The sequence below is a fragment of the Protomyctophum parallelum genome, assembly GCF_964188405.1.
Source record: "Protomyctophum parallelum genome assembly, chromosome: 10".
NCBI lineage: Eukaryota > Metazoa > Chordata > Actinopteri > Myctophiformes > Myctophidae > Protomyctophum > Protomyctophum parallelum.
Genome location: NC_139704.1, coordinates 48,155,289 through 48,174,272, shown reverse-complemented (window position 1 = coordinate 48,174,272; position 18,984 = coordinate 48,155,289). Strand labels below are relative to the sequence as shown.

General features: G+C 47.2%; 1 protein-coding gene across 1 annotated transcript in view; it reads left to right on the top strand.

Annotated features, from left to right (window-relative positions):
* Positions 1-18,984, top strand: part of ninl (ninein-like) — a gene marked incomplete at its 5' end in the record, with an annotated part of 91,714 nt that overhangs the window by 27,972 nt on the left and 44,758 nt on the right. The window contains 4 exons of the mRNA XM_083775083.1: positions 8,177-8,401; positions 10,970-11,106; positions 13,293-13,433; positions 15,687-15,861. Of these exons, the coding sequence (XP_083631209.1) occupies positions 8,177-8,401; positions 10,970-11,106; positions 13,293-13,433; positions 15,687-15,861 (678 nt within the window). The remainder of the gene's footprint in view (positions 1-8,176; positions 8,402-10,969; positions 11,107-13,292; positions 13,434-15,686; positions 15,862-18,984) is intronic.

Below are 18,984 nucleotides of genomic sequence, written 5' to 3'. Positions count from 1 at the left end.
TTCGGACACAGGGAATGGAATGCACTCTGCAATCAATCCATTTCCAACCATTAGTCGTTGAACCCTGAGCCCATTATGTATTGATGATTTGGTGTTTTAATCATTAAACTCCCACAGCAGATTTCTGTCCAGACTTATTCTGCTAAAAGCTTGGCATGGTTTTATCACATGCTTATACATTTCAATCATGCCATTTCTTCTTCACAGAACATTTTGACTAGATTTTCTGGCAAACATAGATGAGACAAAGAGTGAGAATTGTTTATTATTTTCAGTCTGCTGTCCGTGTGGCTCATTACTTGTCTCCACCAGGCCGAAGGCATGGGGAGAGAGTATGTTTTATTGTCTCCACCAGGCCGAAGGCATGGGGAGAGAGTATGTTTTATTGTCTCCACCAGGCCGAAGGCATGGGGAGAGAGTATGTTTTATTGTCTCCACCAGGCCGAAGGCATGGGGAGAGAGTATGTTTTATTGTCTCCACCAGGCCGAAGGCATGGGGAGAGAGTATGTTTTATTGTCTCCACCAGGCTGAAGGCATGGGGAGAGAGTATGTTTTATTGTCTCCACCAGGCCGAAGGCATGGGGAGAGAGTATGTTTTATTGTCTCCACCAGGCTGAAGGCATGGGGAGAGAGTATGTTTTGTTGTCTCCACCAGGCCGAAGGCATGGGGAGAGAGTATGTTTTATTGTCTCCACCAGGCCGAAGGCATGGGGAGAGAGTATGTTTTATTGTCTCCACCAGGCCGAAGGCATGGGGAGAGAGTATGTTTTATTGTCTCCACCAGGCCGAAGGCATGGGGAGAGAGTATGTTTTATTGTCTCCACCAGGCCGAAGGCATGGGGAGAGAGTATGTTTTATTGTCTCCACCAGGCCGAAGGCACGGGGAGAGAGTATGTTTTATTGTCTCCACCAGGCTGAAGGCATGGGGAGAGAGTATGTTTTGTTGTCTCCACCAGGCTGAAGGCATGGGGAGAGAGTATGTTTTGTTGTCTCCACCAGGCCGAAGGCATGGGGAGAGAGTATGTTTTGTTGTCTCCACCAGGCCGAAGGCGTGGGGAGAGAGTATGTTTTATTGTCTCCACCAGGCCGAAGGCGTGGGGAGAGAGTATGTTTTATTGTCTCCACCAGGCCGAAGGCGTGGGGAGAGAGTATGTTTTATTGTCTCCACCAGGCCGAAGGCATGGGGAGAGAGTATGTTTTATTGTCTCCACCAGGCCGAAGGCATGGGGAGAGAGTATGTTTTATTGTCTCCACCAGGCCGAAGGCATGGGGAGAGAGTATGTTTTGCGCTCCGTCCGTGTGTGTGTCCGTCCGTCCGTCCGTCCGTCCGTTATTGGCCCTGTTGTTACCTATAACTGCATCGATCTGTGTACAGCTTTGTATGCACACTCTGGCTATGGAAAAAGATTTTCCCTGCATCCCTCCACATCTGCCGGTTGAGGCCGATTTCTGCAAAACACATTTTTTTAATATTAGTCGCACAGATTTCATTCAAATCTCACTCAAATCTGTACACATAGTAGTCATGTAATCAAGACGAGTCTGTGGCCCGTTTCGTACAAAACGCTGCACATGTCCTGTTCATCCAGAATTCTATCCTCAGAGATGCTATGAGTGATCTGGCTCTGCAAAATGAAGAAAATTATTACAAAAAACAAACACACAAAAAACATGTTTATATACTCCTACATTTTGCAAACATCACACTCACTCCTATTGGAGACCTGTGCCCAGAAGGGCACTTTTTTTTTAGTTTGGAATGTAACTAGCATGAAATTACCTCTAATTTAATGCACCATGTGCATCAGCGTTGTGAGCTTTGTAGTTACATGATTACATGATTGTTTTGTTTCTGTAAGTTATTTTAAGTAAAGCCTGTTTGACTGCATCATGGGTGGATCCTTTGTGCATTGTCCTACTAGAGTCCACTCAGTTTAAACATCAACGTTATCAGGTTAAATGCTGTGTCATTATTTAAGGGGGGGGGGGGGTCACTCCAGTATCTATCACAGTTACTTATGCAATAGTATCTCATCATATTCATGCACTCAATCATTCAGCCGGTCCATCTGATCTGCTGCTTCTTGTATCAACAGGAAAGGGGGCTGGGGGCAGAACTGCAATGATGGAGTTTCAAGACTTTTTTTTGCATCCAAAGAACCTCATTCTTCCTTCAGTGTGCAAGCCCCTTATTTTTGCCTAGGCGGGGCTATTGGGTGAAATAGATCTGTTGCTGCTAATCTGCCTCTGTGTGAACATAGTAAATGGAAAAGACATATCATAAAGCATTCGAATCCTCCTGATATGATGTTTTAGCTTTTATCATTGTTTCCATTCTGAACGGGAACCCATTGTGGTGTTAGCATCATGTTATGCTTTAGCTATTGAAAAATAGCAGATCTACAAGCTCATAGCGCGCCACCGAGTGGCGCGCTACGAGCTTGTAGGTCTGCTATTTTTGAAAAATCGAAGAACGACTGACATTTTTAGAATCTGATCTCAGGTCAGAATGGGTTAATCAGACCAATGTGTGTCCAGTGGAAACCTCGTAGGAATCTGATCTCAGGTCAGAATGGGTTAATGATCCGGGGCTCACTGGGGATAGAGAGGAACTCCTTATATGGTCAGCGCACTCTATAGTAAGGAGTATTGGCATGATATCTGAATTAAATGCAATCACTGAATATACCTTTAAATTCACTGAATATACCTTTAAATTCCAGTTCAAAATGCAGTTCCCTTCAGAGAGAACCACCGATTCGTCGACTCTGGCCAATCAGAAGTCTCTGATGCTGTCAATCAAGGAAGTGACATACAGGAGTGCATGGGCAGGCTTTACCCAGCATGCCGTGGGGCAAGGCCTTGCAGCTCCAGAGCAGTGTTGCCAGATCTGCTTATTATAAGCAACGCTGGGCCTGTTTTTTCTGTAGAATTGCTTGTAAATATTGGTATAGTTGCAGCTTTGCATTAGTTTGTGTGTAGTTGATTATTTGGGCTTTATTCCTTGTTGTTTAAACCAGTGGTTCTCAAAAATACTTTGATTTGAACTGCATTTTGTGTCAGGGACTCCATTACCAGAGTCACTTGTGAGCTTGTGGATCAGTTATTTTCAAATATCCGATGTTTGCAGTGCTCGTGTGCATGGCCTAATCTAATGCATCGGTTCTCAAAAGTGGGGTCTTTGAGGGGGTTCCAGGGGGTCCCCAGATAAATGATGGATAGTTAGGAACCAAATGGACCCTTTACTGTATGTTGTGGCTGTAACTTTGCGATTGTACAAAAACAATTTGTACACTCTCAGAGGTATGGTGGTCCGATCCGTGGTCTAATTCTTTGACTTATAAAAAAATATATTTGACATTTCTAACGCTGCATATCTTGTATGGGGGTCCCTGGTATACGGAATCATTTCAGATGGGGGTCCGACATGGCCTAATGCACGTATATACATTTAGGGGGTCCTGGACATGAAAAGCTTTGAAGACCAACCGGGCCCCTAATAAACCTGAAAGAAGCCCCAAAACAAATATATTTTTTGGGGCTTGTTTTTCGACCACCCTGGCCGCTTATTTCTCTCTCCCTCTCTCGCAGAACCTGGCAACGGCTGCTCCAGAGAGAGAGAGGACAATATATACTGACTGAAGAAAAGCAACAGACACTATAGTGACAATAACACAACTACTGACACACATAGTGAGTTTTATTTAACAACAGACAGAATGTACAGCTGCACCACAGGCCTGCTCTCTGGCTGTGGTCTGTTGACCTGGAGCGGCCGGAAACACCGGAGTCTGCCTTACAGAGGCCGGCAGTTTCTGTCTGAGGTGATGATTATGATGTCGTTGTTGCTCCCAGTGGTGATTTTTAGTCATAATATAGTCTCTTGAATATAGTTTTAATTTAGTTTTAGTCACATTTTAGTCCACTAGTCCACTAGAGGTGATGGTGTTGTTGTTGTTTACCTCTACAGAGGCAGACATTTTGTGCCCCAGGTATGTGTTCACTTCAGACACACAAACGTCTCACAACACAACCCGGCTTCTTGCTCTCCGAATACAGAGAAAGAGAGAGCGAGCACATTGCACACAGAGCTTGCTGTGCATGAGAGAGACAGACAGACAGACAGACAGACAGACAGAGAGATTAGGCCTACTAATGCACAGAGCTTGCTGTGCAAAGAGAGAGAGAGAGACAGAGAGATTACCTGGCTGGTATAGCATGCACAGAGCTTGCTGTGCAAAGAGAGAGAGAGACAGAGAGATTACCTGGCTGGTATAGCATGCACAGAGCACAGAGCTTGCTGTGCCTCTTGTGAGAGAGAGAGAGACAGAGAGATTACCTGGCTGGTATAGCATGCACAGAGCACAGAGCTTGCTGTGTGTGTTAGACAGGAGTGGCACATGTACAGTAGTAACAGATTAACTTGGTTATTATGAGAGTACTGGTGTTTGCTTTGCTTTGGCTGTGTGTGAGGGAGAAGCAGGGTGTAAGCAGTAAGCACTCTCATTAAGACCTCAGGCCCATTCTACAAATTCCTTCTAAATCAGTGCTGTTGTGCCAAGGACCCCCCAGGTATATATTTGGCCTTAAACACAATTTGCAAGGCTAGATTTTCCTATAGAGAGCTATGTGTGTGGCTGTGTCCCTGGGTCTGTCCCTGGGTCTGTCCCTGGCTGCATGTGTCCGAGCACGACAATAGCGTTATAGCGTTTGTTCGCCACCAAGTGTCACTGTTGCACAGCCTAACACACAGACACACACAGGCCAGGGAGGAGGGCTTGTACAGTGCAGTACAGTACAGTACAGTACAAATCTTTGCTTTTTTTTTGGGGGGGGGGGGGGGGGGTCCTTGGAACAACAAAGTACATATATTTTGGAGGTGCTTGACATGAACATGTTTGAGAACCACTGACATAGAAACATGAGGTTGTTGAGAAAACTGTCAGGATTTAGAAGTCATTTGTAGAATCGTTTAATGGTTAATGTTGTCAGATTTCTGTTTGGGGTGAATGGATTGTCAATGGCTGGTGTTGCAACTCTAGATTCAACCCATTTATACGGTTAAAAATAATCTAGTGTTGCAACAGCTGCAATTTGCAACACAAAGATGTTTTCATAATGGGATGAATCTAGAGTTTGCAACACCATCCAGTGACAGCTCATTCATCCAAATTTCGTTTGCCCGATCTGCGTCAAACTCGCCAACATTGCAGCTGCAGGGAAAGCTTGAATTGTCCTCTTTCAAACTGCAAAGAGTTTGTTGTTTGGAAGTCACTGAGCGGCCCTCCGTACGAGCATTCATGGGACACCGTTCAGTTCTTCACTTTGACTCATTCTCATTTCATATCAGGCATAATATTATTATTCTCATTTCATATGATATCAGGCATAATGTTATTTAGATGAAACCCCAGAGTGTAAGCACAACAAGGAACTTGTGCTCTCTTTTTCTGTCGCACGCGTGTGCGTGTGGGTGGCTGTGTGTGTGTGTGTGTGTGTGTGTGTGTGTGTGTGTGTGAGCGGTATGCATCCAGTAGAAAGCAGCCTAAGCCAGATTAACAGCATCGAACAGAGAAACAAAGTGTGTGTGAAATCACCTGCTTTGGCCCGTTTTTAATCTCCGTCTGTGGGGAATTCACCCAGTGTGACTAGAGTTAAACCGACCGTGTGTGTGTGAGAGAGAGAGAGAGAGAGAGAGAGAGAGAGAGAGAGAGAGAGAGAGAGAGAGAGAGAGAGAGAGAGAGAGAGAGAGAGAGAGAGAGAGAGAGAGAGAGAGAGAGAGAGAGAGAGAGAGAGAGAGAGAGAGAGAGAGAGAGAGAGAGAGAGAGATGTGTGGGAGAGAGAGATGTGTGGGAGAGAGAGATGTGTGGGAGAGAGAGATGTGTGGGAGACTGTGTTGTACAGACAGACAGACAGATCCTGTGCATCCTCTGGGCTGGATTCATCTCTTGTGTTTTTTCGTACATCATGGACTAACTGGAGCTGTTTGTGTATTTGTAATATATTATCGGGAGATTATCCACCACACTGTAAGTCATCGCCTACCGACCAGCGCACGGTGGGACCGGTTCCCCCAGCACCGGACCGGTTCCCCCAGCACTCTGACACATTCAGAACATACCAACCTGGCAACCACCGTCTGGGGAGTCTACTGCAGCCCTCTGGATCTGAAACCACAGTATATAGACTCTCTACCTCGCTCTGGATCTGAAACCACAGATATATAGACTCTCTACAGCCCTCTGGATCTAAAACCACAGATATATAGACTCTCTACCTCGCTCTGGATCTGAAACCACAGATATATAGACTCTCTACAGCCCTCTGGATCTAAAACCACAGATATATAGACTCTCTACAGCCCTCTGGATCTGAAACCACAGATATATAGACTCTCTACAGCGCTCTGGATCTGAAACCACAGATATATAGACTCTCTACAGCGCTCTGGATCTGAAACCACAGATATATAGACTCTCTACAGCCCTCTGGATCTAAAACCACAGATATATAGACTCTCTACAGCCCTCTGGATCTGAAACCACAGATATATAGACTCTCTACAGCCCTCTGGATCTAAAACCACAGATATATAGACTCTCTACAGCCCTCTGGATCTGAAACCACAGATATATAGACTCTCTACATCGCTCTGGATCTAAAATGATGGATATATAGATATACTACAGTCATCTGGATCTAAAACGACAGATATATAGATCTACTGCAATCCTCTGGATCTAAAACCTATAGATCTAACAATAGACAGTACTCTGGATCTAAACTTTACTTAAAGAATCTACGGCCCACTCTTGTTGTTCCTTCCAGAACCAGAACCCAGAGGATTGGTGTCTTGTTGTTCCTTCCAGAACCAGAACCCAGAGGATTGGTGTCTTGTTCCTTCCAGAACCAGGACCCAGAGGATTGGTGTCTTGTTCCTTCCAGAACCAGAACCCAGAGGATTGGTGTGTTGTTCCTTCCAGAACCAGAACCCAGAGGATTGGTGTCTTGTTCCTTCCAGAACCAGAACCCAGAGGATTGGGTTCATGGCTCGGTTTCAGATGAGCTTCTCTGAGCCTCGCTTGGACCCCCATCGGGGGGGAGAGGAGGAAGAGGAGGAGGAGGAGGAGGTGCCTGGCATCCAATTATTACATAATCGATTAATCGCCTAATAACAATTATTAGAGATGATCACGGTTATTTGTTTTTGCATAATTGTCATAACCGTCAACAATCATTACCGTGTTAATTGTTTGTTTATTTTTTTTGTATAAAGCTATTAAATTATGTCTGTGGCCATTTTGGGCACAGACATAATGGCCAAAAGGCCCAAAAGGCCAAACCTGAATGTGATTAATTGTGACGTTCCAGTTATTACTCTTCCTCTGACCGCCGCGCTGTGACTTTAGGTTAGGTCACCTAAAGTTACCCTTTGATGTTACAATTATGAAACCGTACCGAGCGACAATTAATGCCAAGTGGGCTGCATGCTGAAAATAGCCGATTTGCAAGCTCACCGTGAGCTTGTAGATCTGCTATTTTCAGCATGCGACCAAGCATCAAGTGACTTGTCTTTCATCTCTTCTCCAGTCCTCCATATTTAGTCTTATAGTCGTCACAGCTTCCATCCATCCATCTTCAACCGCTTATCCGTAGTCGGGTCGCGGGGGCAACAGCTCCACCAGAGTGCTCCAGACTTCCCTCTCCAGAGCAACATTAGTGACTTCCTCCTGGGGGGGATCCCGAGACGTTACAAGGCCAGTGAGTCGATGTGTTTCCTCCAACTGTGCCTTGGTTGTTCTGCCCCCCGGGGGTCTCCTCCCAGTGGGACGTGCCTCGAGGACCTCCCTAGGGAGGCGCCCGAGAGGCATCCTAACCAGATGCCCCGAACTTTCCAGGCGAAGAAGCAGTGGCTCTACTCCGAGTCTCTCTCGCGTGACTGAACTCCTCACCCTATCTCTAAGGGAGATGCCAGCCACCTGTCGGAGAAAACTCATTTTGGCCGCTTGTATTCGTGACCTTATTCTTCCGGTCATGACCCACAACATCACAGCTTAGTTTTTATTTACTGTTCGTCAGTGGGAAAAACGTTAGTAGACGAAACATACTCGTCATAATTCTAATGGACGACGTCGGCACTGACTCCCACCTCTCCTCTCCTCCCGGTCCATGCAGGGCTTTGAGGAGGCGATGCGCTCGGCCTCCTCCCGGCCGGGCGGCGGCGGGGATGGTTTCGGGGGGGAGGTTTCGGGGCGCTGCGCCTCGCCCTCCCTCCTGTCGCCCACGGTGGGACAGAGGCTGCTGAGCCGTCTGGACGACGGGTCGGGCTGCACCTCCCCCGAGAAGGTCATGACCCTCTGGACCGAGGAGGGCATCCGGAACAGCCGAGACATTCTGCAGGTCAGTGTTGTTTTCGTCGACTAAAACTAAGACGAAAAATGTTCGTCGACTACCTATTTTCACTGACAAAAACAAATGGAAACTAAATGAAAACTAAGCTACGATGACTAAAACTAAGACTAAATATACTGACAATTTCGTCGACAAATAAAAACTAGACTAAAATGTTAGGAAGGGACTAGTGGACGAGAGATCCAGTATAAGTCATTTTACACTTGGTTGCATGCTGAAAATAGCCGATCTACAAGCTCACAACGCGTCGCAGCGCGACGCGTTGTGAGCTTGTAGATCAGCTATTTTCAGCAAGTGTAAAAACAGTCATTACGACGGCATCAAGACCCACCAAAATACATTTTAGTCGACTAAATCAACTGTAGATTTAGTCGACTAAAATCTTATGAGATTTAGTCGACTAAAACTAGACTAACAATAAAATATTCCGGGTGACTAAAATGTGACTAAAACTAAATGAAAACTATTCAAAAGACAAAGACTAAAACTAAAATAGAAATTTGATGCCAAAAACGACACTGGACATCCTGCAGGTCAGTGTGTGTGAATGAGACATCAAACACACATTCACATTCACATCTCACGCGCTACATCCAACCAGGGAAACTCCCCCCTGTCAGGTGTAAAGGAGCAACTTGGACACTCAGGCATGAAGGAAGCATGAGTTCAAGTCCGTTGCTCTCCCCTTGTCCCCCATATATGGGGACTAGGTTGGTCTCCCCTTGTCCCCCATATATGGGGACTAGGTTGGTCTACCCTTGTCCCCCATATATGGGGACTAGGTTGGTCTCCCCTTGTCCCCCATATATGGGGACTAGGTTGGTCTCCCCTTGTCCCCCATATATGGGGACTAGGTTGGTCTCCCCTTGTCCCCCATATATGGGGACTAGGTTGGTCTCCCCTTGTCCCCCATATATGGGGACTAGGTTGGTGGAGGGTGTGCAGAGCCCAGGATCACATTAGATGATTGACACAGGGGTGAAAAATGGGTTACAAAATCGTGGGATAAAAAAAATATATATATATAAAAAGAAACACACATTCACACACCGATGGCAGAGGAAACCATGCAAGGCACCAACCAGCACATCAGGAGCAATTAGGGGTTCAGTGTCTTGCTCAAGGACACTTCGACACTAACTCTGGGGGAGCCCACAGGGATCGAACTGGCAGCCTTACGGTTACCATCCTGCCACTCTGACCCCTGAGCCACCGCCACCCCTGTCTCATTGCATGTCTGTCTGTCTGTCTGTCTGTCTGTCTGTCTGTCTGTCTGTCTGTCTGTCTGTCTGTCTGTCTGTCTGTCTGTCTGTCTGTCTGTCTGTCTGTCTGTCTGTCTGTCTGTCTGTCTGTCTGTCTGTCTGTCTGTCTGTCTGTCTGTCTGTCTCACTGTGTGCGTGCAGATGGTTGAAGGGCTTAAGACTAGAGAGACATTGAACACATTCTCAGACTGCTGTAGGAATGCGTTGGTCTCGTCATTAACTCTGAACCGTCATCACAACCCAAAGAAACCAGACACTAAGTGTTGGGTCTTAGTCGGATGCCACAGAACCATCATTTGTTTTTGTGCCTTTTTTTGGTTTACCCCCTTTCTCCTCCCCAATCGATTCCTCGCCACACACACACACACACACACACACACACACACACACACACACACACACACACACACACACACACACACAGTGTGCGTTGTCACTGCTGTCGTATCCTGACTGACTCACTCGCCGGCATAAACGGCAACGTCGGCACGGAAAACGACACTTAAAACATCAGAAAAACGACACGAAAAACAGCAGAAAAATGCCCCTAATACCCATAGTTGACCCATACTTGACCCATAGTTGACCCATAGTTGACCCATAGTTGACCCATACTTGACCCATCCATACCCATCGCGTGGAATCAATTGAAGTTGACGTTGAGCGATAGTGAAACCAATACCTATATTCAGTCAGACACGGGAAGCTTTCCCCCCCGAGGCTAACGATTCCAAACAAGAGTTTTGACCTATTATTGACCTCGCATCTTCAGTCCAGTCTTGACCTAATTATTGTCACTTTGAATCAATTAAAGTGACGTCATGTGATTCCTAGGTTGCATTCAGTGCATTGTTATTTAACCCATTCAGGACGGGAACCCCTTTTGGTGTTTTAAACGTTATGTTATAATGTAGCTATTGAAAAATAGCAGATCTACAAGCTCATAGCGCGTCACCGAGTGGCGCGCTATGAGCTTGTAGGTCTGCTATTTTTGAAAATCTTTGAATATATATTCTCTCAGAGTGAACCTTTTTAACTCAAATATTTGCTTCTGAGAGAACATATTTTCAGATGGGGGTCGGCGGCCAATTACATATCATTTGTGGGGTCCTTGACATGAAATATTGAGCACCACTGATACAGAAACATGAGGTATTTCAGAAAACTGTCAACTGGCACATTTATTTTATTATCGACGTCAGGCCTAAATGTGGGTTAAACATGTTCTTATTGGCGCAATAAGTAATATATTGTGTGTGTGTGTGTGTGTGTGTGTGTGTGTGTGTGCGCGTAGACGCTGGACTTCTCTCTAGAGGAGCGTGTGTGTCTGGCCGACCTGACGCTGGCTCTGGACAACGAGCTGCTGGTCAGCGGGAACGGGATCCACCAAGCTGCCCTGATCACCTACAAGAACGAGATCACACACCTGACGTACGGGGGCGCACACACACACACACACACACACACACACACACACACCTGACGTATGGGCACGCACGCAACACACACACTCTCTTGTTTCCCATATGGCTGCTGTGCGTATTGCTCTTACGCACAATGATGTTGTGCCTTAGAGTATATATGAATAGAGACGGCACCCGGAGGAAACCCTGAGGCCAAATGGACATAGTGGCCGAATGAAGGTATTGCAGCTCGAGGCAGCGCTGGTCCGTTGACTATCATTGCGCACGTTCATGTGATCGGGGCCATGACACGTGAACGAATGTTTCATACGTGAACGCAGCGCAATGTTGGTCAACGACCAGCGCGTTCATGTTATTGGGGCAAATCCATCCCAGAATGCACTCTGTTCCTACCCGGAAGGAGGAGTGAAATCGCCTCATGCGCTTTTGAGCAACTTAATGCAAGTGGATGGGAGGAGGAATCCGGTGCCGTCTCTATTAATATATACGTGTTGTGCATATTCATACAGATGTTGCTATCCAGACAGAAGTGTATAGAATAATAAATAATAATAATAATAAATGGATATAGAAGAAGCTTCCGGATGGGCAGAATGTAATTTCCTGTGGTGGAGGCGGAGTTACACACTGTAATTAACCCGGAGAAGAAAGCCATTAATTAACTGTTATTGATTGGTTTACATCGATCGGTCGGCCTGGGGCTAGAAATGATGGAGTGACAAACAGCTGACCTGTATTCTATACATCATTGGGTTTTAACCCGTTTCATATCAAAGAGGTCCACTATTTATTCAGTATCTGAGCCACAGAACCACCATTTGATGACATTTAGCCCCTCAGACCCATTTGAGCCACAGAACCACCATTTGATGACATTTAGCCTCTCAGACCCATTTGAGCCACGGAACCACCATTTGATGACATTTAGCGTCTTAGACCCATTTGAGCCACGGAACCACCATTTGATGACATTTAGCCTCTCAGACCCATTTGAGCCACGGAACCACCATTTGATGACATTTAGCCTCTCAGACCCATTTGAGCCACGGAACCACCATTTGATGACATTTAGCCCCTCAGACCCATTTGAGCCACGGACCACCATTTGATGACATTTAGCCTCTCAGACCCATTTGAGCCACGGAACCACCATTTGATGACATTTAGCCTCTCAGACCCATTTGAGCCACGGAACCACCATTTGATGACATTTAGCCTCTCAGACCCATTTGAGCCACGGAACCACCATTTGATGACATTTAGCCTCTCAGACACATGACAATGTCTCCATCTACTGGCCAGCGTGTGACACAGCGCTTTAGCATCAGTTAAACTGAGGTATAATAAATGAAAGTGTGTACTGTAAGTGATATCACACTAATTGTATACAAGATCTGTTCTTGAGCTCATTGTTTATCTCCCAAAATGATGAAATAATTAGTAGTTTCCAAAAACATAGTTGCTGCACTCTAGCTTTGGAGGGCAGACTATTTTATTTTATTTAACCTTTATTTAACCAGTAAAAACACATTGAGACTGGGTCTCTTTTACAAGTGGTAACTGGCCAAGAGGCAGAAATAAAAATTACACTTCAATACTACATCATAAATGTTACATTTTGGACCAGCAAATACAACATCCAGAATACACCTTGAAGTACCTAAGCATAAATACAACAAGTCACCTGTCCTACTTTTTAGTAGCAGGGCAAAATACACCATATACACAATATACACAATCTACTCGATCTGAACCGAAATAATAAATATATAGGCATGAACATAGGCTAGTACATATCCAAACATGTGCAGGTGTTGGACTGTACTGTATAATTCTCCACTGGGCGGCTGTGGCTCAGGAGGTAGAGCAGGTCGTCCAATGATCCCTCGGTCGACGGTTCGAATCCCGGCTCCTCCTCCTGTCCACATGTCGAAGTGTCCTCGGGCAAGAAGCTGAACCCCACGTCGCCTCCAGTGAGTCCTGTCGGTGCCTCGCATTGGTCGGTGTGAGCTCGCCACCGTCAGTGTGTGAATGTGGGAAGTGAGGACGCTGGCGTCGACTGTTCACCGCTTCACCTCCCAATGTATGAATGAATGGACCGTTAAACTTACGTGTGTGTGTGTGTGTGTGTGTGTGTGTGTGTGTGTGTGTGTGTGTGTGTGTGTGTGTGTGTGTGTGCGTGTGCGCATACAGGACGTTGGCGGAGGACGCGGTCAGAGAGAGAGACAGGCTGAAGACAGACCTGGACTGGGCAGACAGACGGAACCTGAAGCTGGTCCGAGAGGTGGACGACAGGCACGCTACCATGGAGACCATCAACCAATCAAAGATCAAGTAAGGCACGCTACCATGGAAACCATCAACCAATCAAAGATCAAGTAAGGCACGCTACCATGGAAACCATCAACCAATCAAAGATCAAGTAAGGCACGCTACCATGGAGACCATCAACCAATCAAAGATCAAGTAAGGCACGCTACCATGGAGACCATCAACCAATCAAAGATCAATGATCTACGCCTTTGATCGTTGTAGCGACATATAGTTTTCTCACTCAAAAGAGTAACAACCAGCCAACATACAGTATAAAGGTGTCCACTACAGGGTATCTTATCTGCACAATTTAACAGTTTGACTCCACAAAACGCGTAACCCGCATTTTAATCAAATATTCTACGCTGCCGAGATTGTTTTATTACCTTTAGAGCATACGCTGAATTATTTGGGTTTTTGATCAGTGAAAATCCGGTGAAAAAATGTTCCTCCGTTTGTTATGAACAATCGCACCACCCGCCATCTTGGTGCGCCGCAAGACCGCCCCACAAGACCCTCCTCCATGAGGCGTTGTACCCCATTAATTTGCATTGGCCTCAATTTCCCAGAAGCCCTAGCAGCCCACAGCATGTGTTGATTTCCGGTTTCGTCGTCATAACATGAAGGTCTCGTCTCCAGCTCCGCGGCAAACACGGAGTTTCTTTTTAATTATTACAATACGGCGGATTAAACACATAAAACAAAAGGCGGGAATCTCGTAGTAAGCGCCATCGAACCCTGGATTAAACAATTAGCGGTCGTCAAACTGTTAATGGCATTATTGCGTACGAAAGAGGCAAACATTGCAGTGAGCTTGTAGTTTGGCTATATTCACAATATTTATCTGTGGAACCGAGTCAGTCTAGATGTAATGCCTACAATTCCAAGTGCTTGTCAGTTTGAGGAGGGGTCCCCAGGGTGAGGAGGGGTCCCCAGGTTGAGGAGGGGTCCCCAGGGTGAGGAGGGGTCCCCAGGGTGAGGAGGGGTCCCCAGGGTGAGGAGGGGTCCCCAGTTCAAACATGATTATTTTTGGGGGTCGCGGTCTGAACATTTTAGGAACCCTTGCCTTGGCTTCTTAGAGCCCTGTGATTCAGCTAACCATTTGTCAGTGGCATGCATGGAGATCAAAGCCTGGTCACAACCTAAGACAGAGAGAAAAGCCTGGTCACAACCTAAGACAGAGAGAAAAGCCTTCAGGTCACAACCTAAGGCAGAGAGAAAAGCCTGGTCACAACCTAAGGCAGAGAGAAAAGCCTGGTCACAACCTAAGACAGAGAGAAAAGCCTGGTCACAACCTAAGACAGAGAGAAAAGCCTGGTCACAACCTAAGACAGAGAGAAAAGCCTGGTCACAACCTAAGACAGAGAGAAAAGCCTTCAGGTCACAACCTAAGACAGAGAGAAAAGCCTTCAGGTCACAACCTAAGACAGAGAGAAAAGCCTTCAGGTCACAACCTAAGACAGAGAGAAAAGCCTGGTCACAACCTAAGACAGAGAGAAAAGCCTTCAGGTCACAACCTAAGACAGAGAGAAAAACCTGGTCACAACCTAAGACAGAGAGAAAAGCCTTCAGGTCACAACCTAAGGCAGAGAGAAAAGCCTGGTCACAACCTAAGACAGAGAGAAAAGCCTGGTCACAACCTAAGACAGAGAGAAAAGCCTGGTCACAACCTAAGGCAGAGAGAAAGGCCTTCAGGTCACAACCTAAGACAGAGAGAAAAGCCTGGTCACAACCTAAGACGGAGAGAAAACCCTGGTCACAACCTAAGACAGAGAGAAAAGTCTTCAGGTCACAACCTAAGACAGAGAGAAAAGTCTTCAGGTCACAACCTAAGACAGAGAGAAAAGCCTGGTCACAACCTAAAGCAGAGAGAAAAGCCTGGTCACAACCTAAGACAGAGAGAAAAGCCTGGTCACAACCTAAGACAGAGAGAAAAGCCTGGTCACAACCTAAAGCAGAGAGAAAAGCCTGGTCACAACCTAAGACAGAGAGAAAAGCCTTCAGGTCACAACCTAAGACAGAGAGAAAAGCCTTCAGGTCACAACCTAAGACAGAGAGAAAAGCCTGGTCACGATATTTGTCGACAATCGCAACACCATCGTGCAACCAGTTTTGTGTCTGTGACAAAAGGAAAAGCACAATTCGCTTCTAAAAAAGTGTGCATCCGTGCGAGCGAACATAATTATGAAACTCACTCAGCCATTGGATTTGGTACGGTGTGTATATATATATATATACACTGAGGAGGCACCTGATTGGTTGGTCCGTTGGCAGGGACCTGGAGCAGGACTTCCGTGATAGGCTGACTGCTCTGAGGAGCCAATCGGAGCAGGAGAGCGAAGTGCTGCTGACGCAGGCCGAGCGAGAGAGAGACCAGCTGAGAGAAGAGCTGACCCTGACGAGATGCAGAGAGAGCACACTGCATGAGGAGATCTACCAGACCACACAGGTAACTAACTGATCTACCAGACCACACAGGTAACTAACTGATCTGACAGACAACCCTCCAACACACTGCATGAGGAGATCTACAGCACCACGCAGGTAACTAACTGATCTGACAAACCACACAGGTACAGGCAAATATCAAGGCGTTGTCAGCTTGTAGATCTGCTATAATGTCCTGATAGATTTTCATATTGATCACTTAGATCAGGGGTATGGAGTTACATTTGTCTCTTTATTAACCAAACAAAAGAAAAATTAACCAAACAAAAGAAAAACATTTGAGAGAGAAAAAATCTAAACAGAACAAAAAACTATTTTTAATTCAAACAAATTAAAAACGCAATCAAAAAATATATTTGCAAGCAAAAAAAAATAAGATTTGAAAGAAAAGAAAAAATAATTGAGAACAAAACTTTTAAAAATTAAAAAAAAATTAAATTAATTTTTTTTAAAAAAAATTAAAAAAAATTAAAAATTAAAAATTAAACTACATAAAACAAAATACTTACTAAATGTTTGGGTAATAATAATATGTGTTGTGCTAAATAAAATGTTTTTAATGTTTTTTTTCCTTCGTTTGCGAATGAAAGTTTTTTTTTTCTCATTGCAAAACGCCTTCTCTCTCAAAACCTATGTCTTTGGTCTCGATTTTTTTTTTCTCTCTCAAAACCTATGTCTTTGGTCTCGATTTTTTTTTTTTCTCTCTTGGATTATTTGTGTGAGGGGTGAAAGTTCAGAAGGCGGGTCCTACGCTGAAAAGATGTAAGACACCTCTCCATTGGCCACTGTCTTAAACCCTTGCTTAGGGTGCAAATCTCAACTGTTTTGGACGGGGGTGGGCTCGTTGGAATCGTGTCGCCCCCCTGGGGGTGTCTTTGGGGGGCTCAAGGTTCAGGGACCCCCAGGGACCCCCTGGGACCCCCCAGGGACCCCCAAATGGTAACTCTGTCATTTCTCAACCGTTTTTGACGGGGGTGGGCTTGTTGTGATTGTGTCGCCCCCCTGGGGGCGTCTTTGTGGGTCTCAAGGTTCAGGGACCCCCCAGGGACCCCCCAGGGACCCCCTAGGGACCCCCAAATGGTAACTGTCATTTCTCAACTGTTTTGGACGGGGGTGGGCTCGTTGGAATCGTGTCGCCCCCCTGGGGGCGTCTTTAGGGGGCTCAAGGTTCAGGGACCCCGAGGGACCCCCCGGGACCCCCCAGGGACCCCCAAATGGTAACTCTGTCATTTCTCAACTGTTTTGGACGGGGGTGGGCTCGTTGGAATCGTGTCGCCCCCCTGGGGGTGTCTTTGGGGGGCTCAAGGTTCAGGGACCCCCAGGGACCCCCTGGGACCCCCCAGGGACCCCCAAATGGTAACTCTGTCATTTCTCAACCGTTTTTGACAGGGGTGGGCTTGTTGTGATTGTGTCGCCCCCCTGGGGGCGTCTTTGTGGGTCTCAAGGTTCAGGGACCCCCAGGGACCCCCCAGGGACCCCCAAATGGTAACTCTGTCATTTCTCAACCGTTTTGGACGGCGGTGGGCTCGTTGGAATCGTGTCGCCCCCCTGGGGGCGTCTTTAGGGGGCTCAAGGTTCAGGGACCCCAAGGGACCCCCCGGGACCCCCCAGGGACCCCCAAATGTTAACTCTGTCATTTCTCAACCGTTTTGGACGGCGGTGGGCTTGTTGTGATTGTGTCGCCCCCCTGGGGGCGTCTTTGTGGGTCTCAAGGTTCAGGGACCCCCAGGGACCCCCCAGGGACCCCCAAATGGTAACTCTGTCATTTCTCAACCGTTTTGGACGGCGGTGGGCTCGTTGGAATCGTGTCGCCCCCCTGGGGGCGTCTTTAGGGGGCTCAAGGTTCAGGGACCCCAAGGGACCCCCCGGGACCCCCCAGGGACCCCCAAATGTTAACTCTGTCATTTCTCAACCGTTTTGGACGGCGGTGGGCTCGTTGTGATTGTGTCGCCCCCCTGGGGGCGTCTTTAGGGGGCTCAAGGTTCAGGGACCCCGAGGGACCCCCCGGGACCCCCAAATGGTAACTGTCATTTCTCAACTGTTTTGGACGGCGGTGGGCTCTTTGGAATCGTGTCGCCCCCCCTGGTGGCGTTCTCAAGGTTTTGGAGGTTTGGGGACCCCCCGGGACCCCCCAGGGACCCCCAAATGGTAACTCTGTCATTTCTCAACCGTTTTGGACGGCTCGTTGTTATTGTGTCGCCCCCCTGGGGGCGTCTTTGGGGGTCTCAAGGTTCAGGGACCCCCCCGGGACCACCCAGGGACCCCCAAATGGTAACTCTGTCATTTCTCAACCGTTTTGGACGGCGGTGGGCTCGTTGGAATCGCGTCGCCCCCCTGGGGGCGTCTTTGGGGGTCTCAAGGTTCAGGGACCCCCAGGGACCCCCCAGGGACCCCCAAATGGTAACTCTGTCATTTCTCAACCGTTTTGGACGGCGATGGGCTCGTTGGAATCGTGTCGCCCCCCTGGGGGCGTTCTCAGGGTTTTGGAGGTTCGGGGACCCCCCGGGACCCCCCAGGGACCCCCAAATGGTAACTCTGTCATTTCTCAACCATTTTGGACAGGGGTGGGCTTGTTGGAATCGTGTTGCCCCCCTGGGGGCGTTCTCAGGGTTTTGTAGGTTCGGGGACCCCCCGGGACCCCCCGGGACAACCAAATGGTAATTCTGTCATTTCTCAACCGTTTTGGACGGGGGTGGGCTCGTTGGAATCGTGTTGCCTCTCTGGGCGCATTATCAGGGTTTTGGAGGTTTGTGGACCCCTGGGGACTTCCACATGGTAACTCTTGACATTTTTATGATAGATCTTTATTGATGGGAGGGAGAGACAGAGAGAACCATTTATATTCATCTGCATATTCTTCTTACTATAGCTCTCTCTCTCACACACTTTGAGAAATTACAGAGTTACCATTTGGGGGTCCCTGGGGGTCCCTGAACCTTGAGACCCCCAAAGACGCCCCCAGGGGGGCGACACAATAACAACGAGCCGTCCAAAACGGTTGAGAAATGACAGAGTTACCATTTGGGGGTCCCGGGGGGTCCCCGAACCTCCAAAACCTTGAGAACGCCACCAGGGGGGGGCGACACGATTCCAAAGAGCCCACCGCCGTCCAAAACAGTTGAGA